The sequence below is a fragment of the Protobothrops mucrosquamatus genome, unplaced genomic scaffold (assembly GCF_001527695.2).
Source record: "Protobothrops mucrosquamatus isolate PMUCROS unplaced genomic scaffold, P.Mucros_1.0 scaffold315, whole genome shotgun sequence".
NCBI lineage: Eukaryota > Metazoa > Chordata > Lepidosauria > Squamata > Viperidae > Protobothrops > Protobothrops mucrosquamatus.
The window spans coordinates 180,920-201,755 of NW_015386655.1; the positions used below are offsets into that span (position 1 = coordinate 180,920).

At 40.3% G+C, this 20,836-nt stretch overlaps 1 protein-coding gene across 1 annotated transcript; it reads right to left on the reverse strand.

Moving 5' to 3' along the window:
• Positions 1-3,993: 3,993 nt before the first annotated feature.
• On the reverse strand, positions 3,994-17,912 carry GDI1 (GDP dissociation inhibitor 1). The gene is made up of 11 exons (XM_015815124.1): positions 17,811-17,912; positions 14,283-14,390; positions 12,332-12,431; positions 11,729-11,863; positions 10,608-10,806; positions 9,978-10,109; positions 8,165-8,264; positions 6,049-6,220; positions 5,221-5,365; positions 4,301-4,355; positions 3,994-4,161 (listed from the first exon to the last, which is right to left on the reverse strand). The coding sequence occupies exons 1-11, from the start codon at positions 17,853-17,855 to the stop codon at positions 4,009-4,011; spliced, it is 1,344 nt and encodes a 447-aa protein (XP_015670610.1). The 5' UTR covers positions 17,856-17,912; the 3' UTR covers positions 3,994-4,008.
• Between the last annotated feature and the right edge of the window lie 2,924 nt (positions 17,913-20,836).

The following is a 20,836-nucleotide window of genomic DNA, read 5'->3' on the forward strand; positions in this document are numbered from 1 at the left end:
TGCGCAGGAGCGCGATTCATCTTTGGCTTCCTCCAGAGGCGGCGACGCGGCTTCCTGGAGAAATACTAAAGAAAGGGAGAAATATAATTAAAGTCTGAGTGGAAGCCTCTCCTTGATTGCGCTCCTTCCTCCCTGTTGAGAAAGTGAAAATATAGTTCTGTTACAGAATCCGATACTTGTCTGTCTAGGAATTAAATAGGACTGACTCCCAGATAACTGGGTTTTAAGCTTCCAGATAAAATTGCTGGTTTATCCATGTTGTGGTTCGTTTGGTCGCCCGCTGCAAGGAGGCATGGGAATTAATCAGCTTGAGTTGATTTTGTGCAAAATCGACTAGACCTTCAAAAACCTCAGCCAAGCACAATCAGTTATAAGAAGTTGATTGCGAGAATCTAAAACCCCGGGAAAGTGCCAGTTTGGCTGTTGCTGTTTTTAATTGTTAATTGGCAAACGAGGTTTTATTTCATTTTCTATCATGAAGTAATGCTTGCCCTCCCTGGGGACTAGTCACTCCTTCTTTAACATATATGTATAATAATAAAGTCTTGCCGAGAAACGTGGCAAATATTTTTCAACTAGCGCAGTTTCTGTGAAGATAGGAAACTGAATCTACGCAGCATTGTAACTCAGTTTTCACAAGCCCCTCTCTCCAGTCGATAATGTACGCGTGCTTTCTGGGTTTGAAGCTTGGCGAACATTTGTGTGAAGCTCTGCTACCGAAAGCAGTCCCGCCTAAGGAGAAAGACGAAATCGGCATCACTTGCTTTCTGGAAAACTGCGCTTCAAAAGCGTTGCAATGAAACGAGCCCTTTAATCGTTTTCTATTCACGCGTGCTAATTGACAAGTTATGCATTATACGTCATGTTTACTAAATATGGTTTAGCAGGATACACGAACCTGGTGAATTGGGTGATGTCAACAAATCAACTATAGTTTGATAAACAAGCTATCATGTAGCATATGTGAAGGGTGTTATGAACTGCAATTGGGAATGAACAGTGATGATATTGAATTTTCCATTTTAAAAAGGTGGAAATATTATGGTTGCAACTGTCCACTCATTGGCCTAAAGGGATAAAGAAAAATAATTTAAGGAAACTGGACTGCTAGCATTCTAATATTCTTCCCATATTCTTGTGTGCAATATGGATCAATATATTCTAATGATCTTTAAACAAGATGTCATTATTTGGAAGCAATTAGGTCTGGAAGAATGTTTCCTGGTTTCCTTTGAATTTTGTTTGCACTGATTGCTTATAGAAATTGTTTGAAATATTCCTTCTTTGCTGTATTAGGTACTGAATGTTCAACTTGCCCATATGATGCTAAGTTAATATATACAGAAGTGATAGATATTCGTTTTTATGGATCAACAGAAAGTTGCCATTTTAAAGTTTAATATTTGAAAGAATCTGATTTACCTCAGCGGGTACCTTTGTGCTAGTTGTACATTCTAAGACCTGCACCAAATATTTTCAGAGGGCAGTATTTAAATTTAATTGAAATAATCACTAACACTAGATTGAAGAGATTTCTTTTTCACATTTTTTAATGTATAGCAGAAGCACTGTGCCAGACGAACCAAAATCTAACCCATAGAGCATCTCTCAAGATAGAGCTGCATTATAAAGTATGTCAATTTCAGCTCTGTGGGGTTTTTTTATGAATAAAGATGAGATTCAGTGGAAGACACCTTGAAATGCCTTCCTGATCATTTTATTAATTGCTATCCAGGTTTTACAACTGTATAGCTAGAGGGAAGGATAATTACACGAAAAGGGCTTAAAGTTGTAGGAGGGATCTGCAGGAAAAATAGAACTTCAAGATTCTATTTGTAAAGAAGAACCAGGCAAAGAAAATGTTAAGAACTACTTCCAGTATTGGTTCACAAGCGGAACACTAGCCTTGCCTCCATACACACTTGCAAAAAGATATAAATCAATTAGACTAAACAGGATGGTTGAAATGGTGGCAGTAGCAGTACTAATTTGATATTAAAACAACTAATACAACTGAAGTAGTCTTATTACATATAGAGTACCACAAAGGCATTAAATACAAAATAAGAGTTGAGACTTTTTCCAAATCCTTCTAAGCTTTTGGTCCTTGGTGTTCTATGTGGACTAAGAAAATGGATGCAGTATGACTAGTCTTTCAATTCTTGTAAGCCAGTTGGGTTCAAGCACAATTTCCAATAGTTTGGTATAGGGAAAATTAGAGGAGATCTGGTAATACAAATCTGTATATACTCCCATGCTGTCTTGTTCTTAGCATCACTTCCTTGTCTTAAGACTTCAACAGTAACAAAGGCGCATTATCTGACAGTCTGAAGCCAGAATCAGCTATGCAAAATAGTACATTTTTATCATTCAAAACTTTCTGGATATTATAACTGCCACTTCTTCAGAAAAATTACATAACCAAATTGAGGTGCTTCTGTGTTTTTTTTTAATCTTTCTTCCATTTCCTGAATTTGATGTGGTCTCTTTTCTCTCACTAGTGTGAGTTAAGCCTGGACTTTATCCCTCCTCTGCAGCAATGGTACCAGACAAGAGCCAGGGCTAGACTAAGTAAATTTATTATCTTGAGACAACTGAGCAGTTGTGGGGTGGAGAGAGCTGACTCCTCACAATCCCCTAGAGTTACAGACAGATTGTTAACCGTAAAGTTGGCTTCAGAAGGAAGGAAGGCTCTAATGAAGGATAGGCCCCAGGCCTCTGTACTCATGCCACAGCCTAACCCCCACCCAAACCTCATTAATTGTCAGAAGTGCCAACAAAAAATTAACCTGCTTCATTAATAAGTTACAATAAGTTACAGCAGGTGGCAGCAAGTGGAAAGGGACAGAATCGTCTCCCTGTCCCTATATCCAGCACACAAGAGAGACATACACACATACAAATACAAATCTTCTCACGCTTTTGAGGCTAAGGAAACTAAAAGGAGTTGAGGGAACAAAATGGATGCAAGACAAACAGAGAGGCCTGTGGGAATCTCAAGTGCAAGGTGGGGGACATGGGACCAGCTGCAAGGGCAGCATGTATAGAAGAGATGGTTCAGAATGGCTCTTTGTGCCCCCACATCCTCACACAATTCCAGTCTCCTCTCAAAACAGAGGAATGCAGCTTCACATCATGATCAGGAAAAATGGGAAAATGAGGAAAAAATGATTATACATATGGCAAGTTATGGTCCCAGATGGTCCATTGCAAGTTAAGCAGCAAATCAATTCACTATGCAAAGGGAGAAATGCAAGGCTCAGAGGAGTTAAGAAGGGCACAGATGGCAGAGATGAGAACGCCAGCAAATGGAGGGGAAACAGTGGGAAACTGAATGAAGAAAGGTGAACAGATGGTAACAGTTGGAGATCAATAGCAAGAATTAAGGCCAAAATATGTTTCATGCATGTTTTTAAAACCCAGTGGCTGTTTTTCTTTTCCTCAGTTAGAATAGATTAGTGATGGAGCGACCTACAATGAAAACTAGATGTACTTAATTCTGCCTTTGCTTATTATATTGATGGAAACCACAGGGAGAAAGAAGTTGCAACAGAAACGTAGGCAGAATTTCCTGTCTCCAAAGGTGCTTTTTTTCCTAGGAGGGGGCAGAATTCAATTCCAGGCAACTTGTATGTAATACATAATCTGGACCCAAATCCCTACAGGCACTGGAAAAACTGAAAGAGGTTTGTCTTCAAAGGACTGAGATTGCATTAACTTGATCCAACCTCAGTCCTGGAGAGAGGGTTATCTTGTTCTTGTATGCAAAAAAACCCCCAATAACAACAAAAAAACCCAGCAGCGGAGAAAAAGAGGAAAATTATTCTACATTTTCCCCCCATGGAAATAAGTTACTAGACATCTGGCATAGCCTGAATGAGGATCTGGAGGAAGAGCCAATCTCAGTGAGGTGTGGGAATTAAGCCAGTCCCTAGCTGGGAGTGTGGTCCCTTACATGGGAAAAACCTAGGGAGGGGTGGGGTTTAGGGAAAAAAGGAAAGGAAATGGTCACTGCTCATTCTCGCCAAAGACATCATTCTGGCGCCGTTTCATGCTTTCAAAATCAAATGGAGCCCCAGCCATGCGCCGGTAAATGTCTTTGATGTCATCACATGTTGTCTCAAAGTGGGTGGTGGCATCATATGACCGCGAACAGAATATCTGCAAGGGGAAAACAGGGAAACAAAATACAAGTTCACAAACTGGAGTCAATGGGGAAAGGGAAAAAAAAAGCAAGATCCAGAACCAGTTCTGGAAAAATAGACTCTAAAACAGTTCAGAAAACCTGGAGAAATCTCACCTGACTTTCAGTTCCATCATCAGTGGGTTCATATATATCACTGATGGCCACAAACCTGGTAAGGAAAGAAAAGGAGTTAAACCCATTTCAATTAAAGAAGTAGAAATCAATGGAACAAGTTGGTATGGACACATTTATGTTCCTACTCCCGATTCTAATCACATCAATATAGTTTACAGATGCAGAAACCAGCCAACCACAATCATTGGTCACTCATCAGCACTGATTCTTTTTTCAAACCATATTTGGCCTTTAGCTTCAAAAATTTTCCCAGCCCAAGTTCCAGTACCATTTCACTACCACCATCATATCTCACAATATCCATCAGAACTTCTGTCATTCTCTTAGCCATTCGGGGACCTGATATAAACCTATTTTTATTATCTGTTCATCATCTTGCGCTTGATGTTTATTATACCATCATCCATTCTTCATTAAATTATTTTTCTATTCCAAAAATCCAATATTCAGCAGTCTGTAAAATTCACACAATGTCCCATTCGCAGAAAATTACTCTACAAGGCTGATGATTAGACTACACCCTTTCTTTCTGCCACATGTAATTTTCTTCCCTGGATGGAGCAATCTGAAATGGTAAAATTACCAGCCCACCACGTCTGGCTGCTGTTCATGAGATTCATTCATTTCTTCTGTACTACTGCTCATTATATTTGAAAAATCTGCAGCTCTTTACCTTAGGCTTTCATTTTTCAGCTAAGCTGGAAAACATGTCTCAGAAATTCCCATGTTTAGCAACCCTTAACAAATTACAGCTGTGTCCCAGTGTTGTTCTCTCACCTCACTACTTAATAAATAGTCAGTATATGTATCTTCAAGACTGTGAATTGTCAATGTTAGAAAATTGTCCCACGTTATAGCACTGGACCAATTGTCATCACAATCAACCCAGAATTACTCACTTTTGGTCAATGGGTTCAAGCAGTTCAAGAGCTGGTTGCACTTCATTCTCAGGAGAGTCTGTCTCTACAGTAGTGCTGGCAATAGCAATGTACTTGCCCTGGGCAGCCACATTGTGGGCAGAGGAAATGAGACAGACATAGATATCTGGGATTGGGGAATGAAGAAAAGAAGTTAGGATTGTTGAATTCACCCAAATTTATAGCGCCCACTATACCCAGAAGCTGATCTGAAACTCCCAACGAACTGCTGTCAGTGTGTAGTAGACAATATGGAATTAGATGGATGAGCCCACTGATTTGGTACAAAAAAACCTTCTTGTATCCTTGTCACTCAACAGAGAGACACTGGTGAAACGGGCACAGCAGAACATCCAGATTCAGTTAGTTTTATTTCATACAGTATTAACCTTGTGAACTCTAAAGCTTCCTCCTTCCTTTATGTATTCAAGATGGACAGTGATTAATATTTGTATGTTACTTATATGTGAGGGTGTAGATCTAAATATGTTGTATATAGTATGTTTAAATATGTGTTATGTATGTGTACACTTTGAGAGCAGGCAACTAAATTTCATTTTTAATGTGTGCCATTGTGCCCACAGTAAAAAAAATGACAATAAAGGTTATCTATTTATCTGTCTGTCTAACTAAAATAAATATCTGGATTCCCACATTCATTAAGCCTACCCTATTTGATATAGTTACCATGTAATTAAAGGTCATAAAAATGGTACTAGATTTCTGATACTCCAATCTGCAGAAGTAGCTCAAAGCTTAGTATATTCAATATTCCCATATCTCTGAACTCCCATATCAATTTGCCCTCACCAGATTTCCGTCCCACTTGATTTTGGGGAATGATAATTTGACAGGAATTAGCATCGCTGGTGCCACGGATGGGGTGACTCAGAATACAGATGACGCGCACAACCTTCCCTGCTGGGCGCACTCGATCTGGCACATAGCTGGGATCACAGATCAACTGTTTGCAGCGTGCCACCTGGAGGGAGAATCAGCATTAGCAAAAAGAAAACATTGGATTCACCAGTTCTTTCCTGCACAACATCACATGAACTCCCAGCCTTCTTCTACACAGTGCTCTCTAGAAGTACTGAGGCTGAGAATTCTACCAACACATTTGGAGGATGCCAGGTTGAAGAAAGTGGACTTAAATGCAGAATCTTGAATGTTTAATTCAGAAATTCATTTTATAGCAGTGTAGACAAAATACTGTATCCTCACACAACTGCATATAAATTAACCTTGATACTATGTGTATTCTCATGTCTGCTGAAATGTTAATTATGAAAGAGCTGTAATATTTATGGGGGGGGAAGCAAAACCTGCTGGAAACATACCTGAGGTTAATATTTGAGGATTTAAAAAAATATTGCTAATATGTTTTCATCTGATCCTCTCCCTTTGGCTCGAGGATTTTAATGTTTCAACCCTTTTCAACTAGATCAGCTTTCAGACAGGATTAGATGACTTATGTGGGAATGACTGAATGAAAGTAACTTAGCCAGGAATAGCACAAGAAAATGATGAATGTTAAGAAACCAGAAGAGGGCTTCTGTAGCTCTTGAAACAAAGACAGACAATACAGAAACACTTGTAAGGGAGAACTAGGCTTCACTACTGACACTAAAGTTTCTTCAACACTCCTTGCCTTCTCCCAAGTAAGCTTTAACTCAAGGAAGGAGGAACAAAAACCAACAACAAGAAGGAAGCAGTACTGTCAATGGTGCTAAATCAGGAAGCTTGTCACCGTCATCTTCATTCAGAATATTTCCAATAAGCTTATAGATGGATGTTGTGTCAAGAGAAGGGGTTGAGCCAAAAGGCTGAATTAAAAAATTGTCAGATTTTTGCCCCTTTAATTTGCAGGTTGAGGAAAGATCATATGCCAGCCTCAGTATGGCGTCCAGGGTACCAGCTATTGCTCTGGTGCATTGCCTGGTGCAATGGGAAGAAGCTAGCCATATAGCTAAGTGTTAGGAAACATTCAAGAAAACAGAGCACTGACAAGGAAGTTCCCTTGTTCTAAAAATGCCTCATGCTTCAAATTCAAAGCCTGTGGGGAAAAATGGTTCAGTAAAATGATATCTCCTTTCCTCTTGTTTAAGGGTTAGGGAAGCCAAGAGCAGATGGGGTTTTACAGCTCTGTGTTAACAGTCAGCAGAAACCATGTCTTTCTGAATTCCATCTGGTTAATAACTGATTTGGACCCATGCTCCATGGATGCTTTCATTTGAGCGTGCAGAAGTTTTCACTGAGATTCTATTATCAGCAGTCTTATGACATTTCTGCTCTTCTAGACTTTGCACCATCCACGTTTTATTGAGTAACTTGGCATGGGAAGAAATGCAATAAATAAATAGCAAAAAACCAAACCCCAACTTCCTCAATAATACATCGAAAAGGGCGTAGGATAGAGAAAATGAAAGCACTGCTATTGAAACTAAGTATCTGAGCATAAAGATATATTTTCCACAATTCTTTATTAAATACTCAGGTCTGCTTTTATTGTCATAGTTGAGATTCAAGAAAGGAAAATTCCCCATTCCAATTGCTCCCAGTCAATATGGACCAGTTTAAGATTAATGTGATGGGTTTTGATGAGTAAAAAGTAGCTTCTAAACCAGGGGTGTCAAACTACCGGCCCGCAGGCCGAATGCATTATAGCGAAACCGCGCCCACCCCATTGCCGGCAATGGCAAAAAAGTCGCGACACGTTACGTGACGTTGCGAGTTTGACACTTCTGTTCTAAACGGAGTAAAAGTAATCCTGAAGTTCTTAAAACAGGAAGTACTTAAGTTATATAATGGAATAACTTTCAAAGACAATCTATTTCAGGAACCATCTTCCCTATACAATTGACCTTAACAGCAATTTTACGGCCTTTAATCAAATGGAATGAAAATACCAATTTTCAACGCTCACCTCTCCTTCCGATTTGACTCCAATGACCTTGCCACCTTCCATGACAATCTCATCCACTGGTTTGTTGAGCATGTAGGTGCCACCATAGATAGCGCTGAGCCTGATGGTATAAAGTTAATGAATGGTGAAGGGCCCTGGCCAGACCATCACCTCCACCACCCCTTGGCCCCAAAGGCACACCTTGCCAAATAGCTGTAAATGCTGGGCTATGCCAAAGACATGCAAGAATTAGTTTCCCTGTCTCAACTGTCTCAAGTATTATACTAGGGGGCTTTATTGCTTTTTTTCAATAGAATTTAGCTTCTCCTCCTCATATAAAATTAAATCAGCTTTCTTGAAGCCCTCAAGTATATACAGTAGTGGCCAAAATTGTGGAAACTTTTTGGGAAAAGTGTACAGTAGAAATGCCACCTTTGGTTAAGTTTCCACCAAGTTTTCTTCTAATTTCTTTATAACTGTAGCCTTGTTCACTTAATAATACTATTTTACATCGCTTTCTGGGCAACCAGTCAACTCTTTGCACCATTACTTTAATTTTATTACGTTTTACAAGCTCACTAAATGAAAGAACACAAAACACCCAACCAACTTGATAGCGATCACATAACACACTGACAAATGTCCTCTCAGCTTCAGTACATGACATCAATAACTGAATCCTACTGTGATCTGATTGGCTCATTTGCCAAAACAAGATGGCACCTGATTGGCTCTCTAAACACTCATGCTCATTGGCTACAATCAGATGAAGGAAAGCTACCTGATATCAACCTAAGCAAGTTGTGCTTCCCTTTTCTGGTTATTTGGCTATAACTTTTCATAGAAAAGTACAGATAATTGAACAAACTTTGTTGCATTACATTCTTGATTAAATTACCTTTCCATTGATATATAATTTTATGGTACTCCTCCAAGAGAAAGTTGTGTTATTAGCCCTCAAACCTCAAAAATACACTTTTCCCAAAAGGTTTCCACAATTTTGGCCACTACTGTAGGAACAGTAAGGCTATGCTCACTGAGAATTCAAGGCATTATAGTCCAAACATATTTGGAGAATGCCAGGCTAGAAAAATATTGATATAAAATGCCTTTTTCTTTTTAATGTATCTTACCTTCTAGTCCCAAAGGTGCTTTTCCAACAAGCATCTGGACTTTCTTGGTAATTAAAACAAGTCCAGTTGCCTGTTGGACAAACACCCTTGGGACAAACATGACCTGGATGATTGATAATCTCTACAGGCATTTACCTTCTAGGCCAGGGGTGTCAAACTCAATTTCATTGAGGGCCGCATCAGCATTGCGGTTGCCCTCAGGGGGCCGGGTGGGTGTGGCCTACTGGGTGGGCGTGGATGGAGTGGGTGTGGCCTACTGGGTGGGTGTGGCCAGCTCTATATCGTTCGTGTCAAGGGTGCCTGTGGGGGCCTGGGCAGGAGTGGGACAGATCTGAGGGTCTCTGGCAGAAGGGGGTGGGACCAGGGCAAGTGCCAAGGCATGGTCCACTGGAGGAGCCTCACTGTTCCTCTCAGGCCATGCGGGGGGGGGGGGGGTCTTATGGAGCTAAGACTGAATGCGTTTCAGCATAGATGGCCACCATAAAATTGTACATTGGCTACCGGCTGACCTGGGCCAGGGAAAAGGCAGTGGGGGCCGTTCCCTCACTGTTTCCAGGATGGCTTTGCAGGCCACATGAAACCACTTCGCGGGCCGCATCCGGCCCCCGGGCCTTGTGCTTGACATATCTGTTCTAGGCCAAGAATAAAATCAGAAGACAAAGCTGCCTCATGCTGCTGACTGTCCATGAGGCAGACCGTACCTGGCAAAGCCCTGGGGAAGCTCACCCAGGCCGTACAGTGGGTAGAGATAGGGGCTTTTCCCATAGCGGGCCAGGGATTCACTGTACAGTTTTATGCGATTGATGGTTTCCAAGCAAGGCTGATCCAAGTAGCTGTGAAAATAGAGAATAGACAATGTCAGTCCTCCCCAAAGTAAGGGGGCAATAAGAGGCTTCACGAGGAAAGAGTGAAGTGTGTTGTTACAGGAAAATCAGGAGTTCACAGTGGTTGTGGATTGCTTTACACACTGATGTTTTTATGATTATTGTATTGATCCTATATTTATATTACCTGGTATATTTTAATCACCCATTATCTGTGAGAAGAGCGGCATAAACATTTAATAAACAAACACTGGGATCTGCTCAGACATTAATGATTAAAGAAACTGAAAGAGAACAACAGAATTTTGCATGAGTTTTCTATAAACTCCCTCCTGAACAGCCTTAAGTGAACCCCTAGTTCACTCTCAGCTGACCCAGCCATTCCCAGAAGAAATGTTTATTAGAAGAAGTGTGGGACCGTAATCAGTGTGATGTATAATCAGAAATAAAGAGGCATGAAGATAGGGCAGCTGATTGCAAGAAGGCAAGCTATGGGCAATCACTCACTCATCAGTGCGGTAGAGAGCCAATGCATGTCCTGTGAAATCGATGACATCCTGACCAAGGTCAAAGCGTCGGTATACTTCGCGCATGGTAGTGACGTGAGGATCCACTCCCTCCAAGGTCTTTGAATCATTCTCATCAAAGTTTGCCACAAACACCAAGAACTTGCGGAAGCGTCGTTTCTCAAACATGCCCATGAGATCTGTGAGAGAATGAGGGTTAGAGGAGGGATGGTGAAAGACAGGTTGAAGAGCTAAATAGAACTTTTACAACCCTAGAATTTGCCCCGACTAGTTTAGTTCAAGAGATCTTAAAATGCTGCCAACAGAATGCAAATGCACCATCTTCAAAGGAAGAGAGAATGCCTCTCTCCCTCCTTTAATCTTGGTGGATTATGGAATATCAGAACCCTGTTTTTGAATCTGTACACATATAAAGAGTAGCATCAGAACTCCACAATCTCAATACTTGAAATACGGCAAAAGGATTTATAGTCAGGAAAGCAATTATGGCCCATATAAATATAAATATATACATCTGAAAAATTTATGCTGCAAGGGATTAACTGTAAATTTTTTTTTAAAAAAAATCCAAGTACCACCTATAGAAAAAGCTATCTGGTGAAGCTCAATTATAACCATACTTCCTTATAACCTGTTAGCTCTATAGCTGCTAATATTTGGTCTAATCACTCCTTATATAAAAATATAGGTATAGATTTTACCTTCCAAGGAGATATGTCCAATCCACTCACTTGGGAACAAAGAAAGAAAATGGGTGGAGAGCACCTGGTTCTCCACAAATGACCATTTTGAAATTCAAACTAAAAAAACTTATTCAAGAGAAAAAAGTATACTTTGGCTCCCCAAAGTCCGAAAAATATCATTCTAGAATTTTGCCGATGTCATTATATACTGCCCTGGTTCAAATTTCGTTTCAGAATAAGTTTGATAGTATTTTGACAGCTGCTTTATCTTTTTAAACAACTGCAGGTCTATTGTAAAACAGAATGCATAAAATAGAATATACTTCTTAAAATGGAGAATGCTAATAAATATGCAACTGAAATTTCCTGTAATTTCCAACACACCAGATTTAGCATTTATGAAACCAGGTTCACTTACTGGAAGACAGTGCTTCTGTCTCTGTCGATGGCACTTTGTAAATCTTTCCTGCCTTGTAGACAAAGCTGCCCTCCACCACTTTGAAATCTAGGTAGCGTGTCACCTCTGTATATAGTAGCATCTTCACAAGCTGTCCTATATGGAAAACAGTGAAAGAGGTCCCTGAAACTCTCCCGCCTGCCTCCATTACAGCTCCCACACCGCATGCAGGAGATTGTAGAAGTAGGCAGCACTCAAATAATTTATAATAAACAATTACCACTTGGTAAATGAAAAGAAATTGCAAACAAGAAGTAAAAAAACTTGGAGGTGAACATGGAACGTATGAGTTGAGCTATGAGTATAAGGGACGAAGCTCCAAGGGCTGCTGAGAGCGCACATTTATTCATTAGCGTAAATCAACAAAATGCCAAATGTCCTGGCATTCTTCAGCAGCATACATTTCCCAGTGCTTCAGCAACATATATTCCCAGTGACTTAAAATAGTGTAAATAGTGTCTCTTGTAGTAATGTCCTTTGTTCCTTGATTACTATTCATCTACAAGAAAAATATACCATATCTCTGGCTAGATGACCAAAACATCTAAATAGAATGGGACTTACCATTGGCCATGAGGAATTTGGGGATAAGATCAACATTCCAGTCCCGGCCACGCCCCATGCACTCAGGGGGCCCCTCTGTAATTTCGAAGCGTTTGTAAAGCTGGCAATTGTGGAAAGGATAAAACAAGCATCATAATATTGAACTTACAAAAGACATTTCCATTAGAACTTGCTCTACTAGCATAAGAGAGCCAGTCTGCTATAGTGGTTAAGGTATCAAGCTAAAAATTGGGAGACTGTGCGTTTTAGTCTTGCCTTAGGCATGGCATAAAGCCAGCTGGGTGACCTTGGTCAATCTCCCTCTTAGCCCTGGTTGGGAAGCATTGGCAAACCACTTTTGAATAATCTTGGCACTAAAACTTTAGGGACTTGTCCAAGCAGACCCCGAGAATCAGACACGACAAAAATAGTAGCGTAACATAATATAGTAGTACCTCGGTATTCATCATTAATTGGTTCCAGGAGGTGTGATGAGTACCAAAAACGATGAGTACCAAACAAATTTTTCACACAAGGAATAATGTAGCAAGTCACAAGGCAGTTGATATCGACAAGTTCTAGTTCGTGTGTTGACTACCAAATAAACTAGGAGTACCAGAACAACAAACTTTTGTGTCAAAATGCATTAAATACCAAATTGGATGAATTTCAAAGCAGTTGAGTACCAAGATACCACTGTATATCAATGCCCACAAAATATAGAAAGGAGCTCTAGCTCATTTTTATTCACCAGAGTCTGCTTGTTATTTCTTTTGGAGCAGAACAGCACAAAAAATTGTCAATTCTCTAACAGGAGATTGCATGATAGGTATTACAGCCTCATCACCCCAAACTTATTGTGACCCCGTTACTTTCAAAGTTTCTTAAATGTTGGGGGAAAGGGAAATGCATAGTTTTTTTTAACTACATTACTTTCACAAACTTGCAGCCATGGGCTTATAGCTGCTTTTTGTAAGTGGGTGAGGGTACCCATTGCATTCACATTTCGATGCACACCAGCTATTGAAAGTAATTTGTTAGGAAATTTCCAAACACTCTTAGTAATCAAAACACATTATAGGAATGTTCACAGATACCATTCCATTACTTGAATAATTCCTGCAATATAATGAACCGTACATTAATCCAGTAAGTTTGTGCCAAGCCTCATTGTATTATTCAAGTGCCAAACTTTGTGCAAATAGAACTGCAAGATGTTTAACTGCTTTGGTTTAATGTGCTGTCCAAGCACAGCCTATAAAGAATGAACAAATTCTAGACTGCATGTGGCATTCAGACTTCTTTGCTATGGCATCTAGATCACATCACAGAAAATGGACAATGTAATTTCCTATTATTTTCCAGCGGAAAACTAAAGAGATAAATTATGAAAAGCCTTTGGATATGCTTAGCACATTTAAGCAGGAATGAAAAGGATAAAGAGAAAATAATTGATTTTTTGAGGAAGTTCTGGTTCTCTTGCATTAATTCAGTATCCTGTCTTCTGAAAATAATCCAATAACAGTAATGTGCAGTTTCCATATTGTGCTAAATTGACTTTTAATACAAATACAGGTAATCCTCAACTTATAATCATTTGTTTAGCAACCATTCAAAACTGTAATGGCACTAAAAAAAGTGACTTGAAAGTATTGAAGTATCCTTGCAGATATGTGATCAAAATTCAAGCGCTTGGCAATCAGCATGTATTTAGCATGGTTGCAATGTCCTGGGGGGGGGAGGTCACATGGATGCCATTTGAGACCTTCCTAGGGGGATTCTGACAAGTTAATAGGGAAAGATGGATTCACTTAATGACCATGTGATTTGCTTAATGTCTGCAGCAAAAAAGGTCATAAAATTGGACATAACTCTTAATGATTGACTATGCTGCTTAGCAACAGTTCTGGTCCCAAATGTGGGTTATAAGTTGAGGGCTACTTGTATGCACATGCAAAGGATGGATCCTCACCTCCTCCAGGGGAGTAATCGATGAGCTCTCACCCCCATAATATGGATTCCGGTCCATGTGCAACACCTTCTTGCCATTCACAGACATGATACCCGAAAGGATACATTCCTAAGATAGAAAGTGAGTAAGATTATGCCTGCTCTGTAATAAATTCAAATGTGCTTCTACTACATGGTTAAGTTCCACAATAAGAGTCCCCGAAGTGAAACATTAATGCATAAATAAGCATCTCATGAGTGCACTTGAGACTATTCTGTTCTCATGACCATCCCAATCTATTTCATAGAATTTCTCTAAGTATGTATGTATATGTATGTGTGCACATGTACGCATGTGTGTGTCTCTATGTCTCTATAAAAAGGAAGGTTGATCCATAACAAAAAATGATTTCAAGATCTGAGATATTGACAAGGAGCTTCCCCATTCAAGATGTGTGGACAAAGATCTATGTTGGAATTGTATTAATAGGTGACTGAAGTGAAACTGACATAGTGGCTTCCTGATCTTGACCTGAAGTCAAATAGCCTGATGTTCTTTTGTCAGTATACAGCTTAGCAGTATAGAGATTTAAGGCAAATCCTGAAAGATGATTCTCTGTGTTGTGAACATCAGTGCCTGAACTTAAGTTATTAGTAAATACATCGCCTTGGTAGACTTCCACATCATTCTGATAATATACTGACATTTATTTACACACAGGTTCCACCAAGTCTATAAATGTGTGGTGTACACATACCAATTTACAAATTTTCTACATTATTTGTTCATCACCCATTATTTAAACTGTCTAAACTTACTTCTGGATCAGAGTAAAACGGGTTCAGCGACACAGTAGTGAAACAGGCATTCCTAATGTTGCGATCATACCTAATTCTCTAAACAATTATAAATGGTACAGACATTACTGAATGTGTGCACGGGAACTATATCACTTCTCATCTGTGATGTCTCACATGTTATCCAAGAAGCTTTTGCATTTGTGCCTTCCTCAGCACCCCTTGGGTCATTGGTTCAAAGGTATTTCCTTCAAAATCCAGGGAGGTATTCAGAGATGTATCTGCCTTGAAAATAGCCTACACTGAATTGTATAGCACAGTCAAGCATCAGGAGCTGACTGACCACAGGAAATGTTTATGACATTTTTACTATGTCACATGTTTTATATTTTTATGTTGTAAAATGTTTTTTTTTACATTTGCTAAATTTCAATTCCACGGGAATCATGGATTTTGGATGCATTTTATAAGATAGCCCATTTAAGGTACCTTGGTTGAAAAAGCTTTGCCCTAGGATGCACTGTTTTGCCCAGTTAAAGGTTACAGATATGAGAATTTTAATAGCGTATCAATCGTATTCCCTTGCAATAATAAATTGTATTTTGATTACACAATTAGGAATGTATAAGGGAAATTGGAGATTAGATCTCTGAACTAACATTTAATTAAGGATATTTCTGAAAAATCACTTGTAACAATGCACTGGAAATGGGACAACAGAGTAATCTTGCTACAAACACTGATATCAATTTGGTGTCATCAGTGGGCCACTGATTTAGGGACTGAAAGTGTAGATACAAACATCTAAGGAAGATTCAGTCTTTTCTCTGCAAAAGAACCTTTCCATTGTTGCTCTGCAATACAGTGATAGGTCAGTTCTGTTATGAAAGGCCATAGCTTTGTGACTGATTACCCACTCTAAATGTGAAATGTCACAAATTCAATCCCTGGCATCTTCAAGTTGAGTTAGGAAAGATTCCTGACTATTTGAAGCCCTGGAGAAACTCTATTAATCCAAACAATTCTTAACCAATGCTTTGACTTGGTAAAAGATGTATTTTTCTATGTTCAAATGAAATGAGGAATCCTGCTTAAATGCCCATTAAAGGAAGAGGTAAGAGACTGAAAAAGGTGTGCAATGGATCAAAACCTCCCCCCCCCCATTACAAATGCATGGGAACCACTAATTGATTAGGTGATTTTATTCCAGCACTTGGAATGACAAGAATGATAGAACCAGAATAAGGCCTGTGTATAATATAGATGTAATATAGATATAAGGGCTGCATCCATTTCATATTTTGGCAAAAGGGACAGATAGAACATAAGATCTTTTAAGATTGCAGAACAGAATGGTACAACACTGCCCCACACACGCACATTTTTTCAAATTAAAAAAAGTGAGATGTGGAAGGCAGGAAAAACTATCCTATGCTGACTTTCAAAGAAAAAAACCCATCAGTTTTGAGGATCTCATGCAATGGGAAAACAGTTACCTTACTAGAAATTAATTTGGTTCTACCAATATACCAGTAGAAAACTCAAAACACTCAGTATTACAGAAAGAAGACCCAATGATATAATGGGAATACTAGAGTCTTGTAAGAAAAGAGAGAAAAGGGGGATTACTGATATAATAAAGATAATAGGAAAAGAACCAATTACTGTATGTCTGAGATTTGAAGAGGGAGTGTGCTAATTAACCTCAATAGAAAAAGCATTTACAGTAGCATTTTCAAATGTCAGAGGGGGGGGGGGGAAACCATATAGATAGTTCAGTATTAAATGAACTGTATGTGGAAGATAAATTGTTTGACTTTCAATGTGATAAACCCACATCTGCTGAAATGCTCAGGATGGGGCACATAATCATGCACTGCAGAGCCTTCAATCTTGGGCACTGATGGGAGACAGGATCACTGTTCCCATTGGTATTATAGGATCTGGGAGCAGGAGTGTAACAGATCTACAAGAGATGGCAAAAGGACACAGAAAACTTGGGAATCACGGTGATACTATTCCTGCTTCTTCCTTTATCGAGATATATATGGACTACTAGATAATCACATAATTCTGCAAGAGCAGCTTTTTTTACAAAATAAATAGATCCCCCAATTTAATGCCTATATTAAAGATGCAACTAGGGATCCTAACTGATGAATTGGTAAGCCAAATAAGAAGAGTATACTTAAGGAATTAAATGAACAAATTAAGATCCATGCAGTTGGTGCCTATCATTTTTCCGCTTTCGAGAAGCGCTGATGGCGCCGGGTTGCATCAGAGGAGCTGCAATGGGGCCAAACGCACCATTCACTATGGAGTAGAGAACGGGATGAATGTAGGGCTGGACAAAACAACTGCAATTCACAAAGGTATACTATGCATCCATAGACATTGAGGAAAGAGCAGAGGAGGGTGCAGCGCCTGCAAGAGACGCGCACAATAGCCCCCACTCCCGCATAATCTATGCGCGTGATGGTGTGTGCATGTGTGTGGCGGCGCCGAGTGCTGGATTTAGGGACGCATTGCTGCAATCCTTAAGAAACAGGGGGAACTTTCAGGAAAGCCGAGCTGCTTATAGGGCAATGCGAGGATTGCAACCCCACCCGAACCTGGCAGGGCTTGCTGATGTCGGACACGGATGCAGGAGCCGGAGAGAAAGGAATGCAAAATTGCACGGAGGGGCGCAAGGGGTGGAAGATGCCGAGATGGGGAAAGGAAGTGGCAGGGTAAGTGGCTCCGAAGGACTCACGGTCAAGCCGGTGCCCAGCACGATCACGTCGTAGGCCTCGTCCATGGTGCCGGCTACACAGCCGCCTCCCCCCTCCCCGCGAGGAGCCAAGATGGGCCGCGGCACCGTAGCCCGCCTGGATCCCTCCGCCGGAAACGAGTCCCGTTCAAGAATCTCTCCGCCGCGGGGAACCGCCCCAGCGAACTTCGCTTTTCCTATGCCGTAGTAGACGCCAATGGGAGGCGGGGCGGAAGACGAGAAAGACGCGCGAGCTACTTTTCCCAGATTGGTGCTTACGCTTAGAAGCAAGAAAAAGAAGTCCCGAAGCCAGTGTGGGGCTGCTCGCTTGGGGGGGGGAGGGGGGTTGTAAATCGCGGGGCTCCTGCCCCTCCTGCTGTCATGGGAACGGCGGTGGCACCACTGATCCGGTGCTGGAAGTAAATGGATCCGTAATTCTGAATAAAGGAGAAAATCATTCCCAACCCCCCCAGGTGTAGCTCCCCTCCCTATCCCCACTCTCAAGCCTCCGTCAGAAACATCTTAAAAGCTTTGCTGCTTGCAGCGACTTCCAAGATAATTCCGCCAAGGAAAAGAGATCCGCGATGCGGGGTAGGGAGGAGGGGAAGGGCAGTAGTTGCACCCACACTGGTTGCATGTTAATGGTGTCGGGGACTGCGGTTCACGCTGCTTCGGCTACTGGGGAATATTTTCGTCAGTTGCGAAGCTGCTTTCCACGCTCCAGCCGCTCCTCGCCAGCCATAAAATGGTTGATAGGGCTTTGGGTCGACTGAGCAATGTAGGACCGCAGCCTTTGTGATCTCTTCTGCTTCTCCTTGATTGCTACCAAGGAAACCCCATTGACTTCATTCATCTTAAATGTCTGGATGCTGCAATCGTCTAGGGAAAGGGGTTCAGACAGCAGTGCATATTTTTTCCCTGTTGCAATATGTAGTAAGACAGAACTACTCTGACTTGAGGGAGGGGGAGAATTAAGAATCCCATTTTGGACCCCAGCCTCTTCTGAAGATAACACACACTTTGGGTTCAGACTCTGATTTCTCCAACCAAGACTGGATAAAAGCAATCTCTACAAGCCCAGAGAGCATTGTCAATCCGTAGATACTGCTGAGGATAATGCTCTATCTTCAGCAGCATCACTCCTGGCTTCAGGAGGGCAGGCCCAGGACTATTATGGTATATACACTCCAAGCGTGTAATAAGTAAACATACAATAAGCGATAAGGAAAAAGAGGCAGAAAGGCATTTTATGCAAGGGATCTGTCAGTTCTAATGGCATTACTGACAGCGCTCTCGATAGGCAAAAATCAGATAAAATGATTGACTGGTCTTTTAACTCTTGGAATTCTAGGAGTTGATTTGCACTTCTTTAATTGCTAAGGCTGAGAAACACTGTATTAGCGTTTAGCTTTACAGTGTTACAACAGATGCAGCCATTTCCTCTCTTGCTCATGGCACTATTTATGAAAATGCAAGGAAATGTCACTTCCCAATATCTTTTCAGCTATAGAGGTAGAAAGCATCTAATTCAAAGGCTTAGTATCTCCACTTTCCCATGAGAAATATAGTACAAAGCAGCACTTACATAATTTTGCATGATTAATTACAAGAGGAATTGAGACCCACAATAGATTCAGGTATCATAATACTTTCTGTTGAATTCACTTAACATAAACGAAAAAATACTAGTTTTGCACTTTCATTCCCTGGGAAATACTTATTAAAATTAAATAAGCATCCTTTTTTTCAATCCCCTTACTTAATAACAACAGCAATGTGAGGTACACAAGAAATGTACATGTTGTAATTTTCCATTTCTGCTAAAGGAATAGGCATATAGAGACATTTAGCTAAAGTATTTTTAGGAAAGGAGATGTAGTAAGCTGGAGGAATAGAAACTATATACACTGATTTAAAGTATACTTTTAGAATAGTGCACACTATTGTAGAATAGCATATAGCTTATGAATAACATATTATTCAATTTATATAAGGCTTATTCTTTATAAAAACTGCTTAAAGTTAGTATTTTAAAGTATAACTATGAACCAAAGTGCAGCCATGTTTAACCCCAGCATGAACTCTGTTACACACATAGCTTCTAGATGCAAAGCAGGCATTCTTATAGAAAAACAAGGGAAGACATAAATCCTGTATAATTGCAATTATTCGGTATGGGTGGCAATTCACCTTGTAGATAGGGCTATACCCTGAGTTAGTAGGATGTTACAAATCATGTCACAGAAAAGGGAATGAAGATAAGACAGAAACAAAAGGAGCATTTGATCTATAATTGGAGGATCTGATTGCTAGGCTGTCGGAAAGCATGTGACCAGGTGGGCCTATCAACTGGGCTCACTTTGGAAGGATGTGGCACGATGCATGGGACAGGGTATAAAAACCTATGCAAAAATTGATTCAAGTGTGGACTCTGGGATTTGCCATTACCAAGAGTTCCATCGCTTTTGCAAAAGCTTTAATAAAACTTGTTTTCCAACACCCTTGGAGTTGAATTTTTATTCCTCACAGCAACTATGCACTTTTTATTTATTATAGAAATCCAGGAATGGGGATTTTCTATTAAAGGTACAACATGAAAAATTCTCATTGCAACGATACTACCTTTCTCAGCTACTACTATTATTACTTATCATCCTTGGCTGAGTAAATTGATAGCATCCCCAAAACTTAGGCCAAGTTACCACAGATTACAATAGTACTGAATTATTGAATCTTTAAAATGATAGGATATATATAATATTTGTAAGTGCCTTTACTTGTATAATAATTTGGCATATTCCTACAAATAATTTGGCATATTCCTACAAATTCCAGGGAATTGTTAACGCTTCTTTGCAGGAGGGCGCCTTTCCTGCGGCCCTTAAGGAGGCCGTTGTGAGGCCCCTCCTCAAGAAGCCTTCCCTGGACCCAGATGAACTGGCCAATTATCGTCCAGTCTCCAACCTTCGCTTTGCGGCGAAGGTTGTTGAGAGTGTGGTTGCGCGGCAATTCCCTCGGCACCTGGATGA

What these genes read in the sequence shown, in the direction of transcription:
- GDI1 (XM_015815124.1), bottom strand. Translation starts at nt 17,855, where the DNA reads ATGGACGAGGCCTACGACGTGATCGTGCTGGGCACCGGCTTGACC. An exon ending in CGATTACTCCCCTGGAGGAG is followed by an intron (nt 12,432 to 14,282) that starts GTGAGGATCCAT and finishes CACAATTGCCAG; the next exon opens with CTTTACAAACGCTTCGAAAT. An exon ending in ATGATGGAACTGAAAGTCAG is followed by an intron (nt 4,162 to 4,300) that starts GTGAGATTTCTC and finishes TTCCCCTTGCAG; the next exon opens with ATATTCTGTTCGCGGTCATA.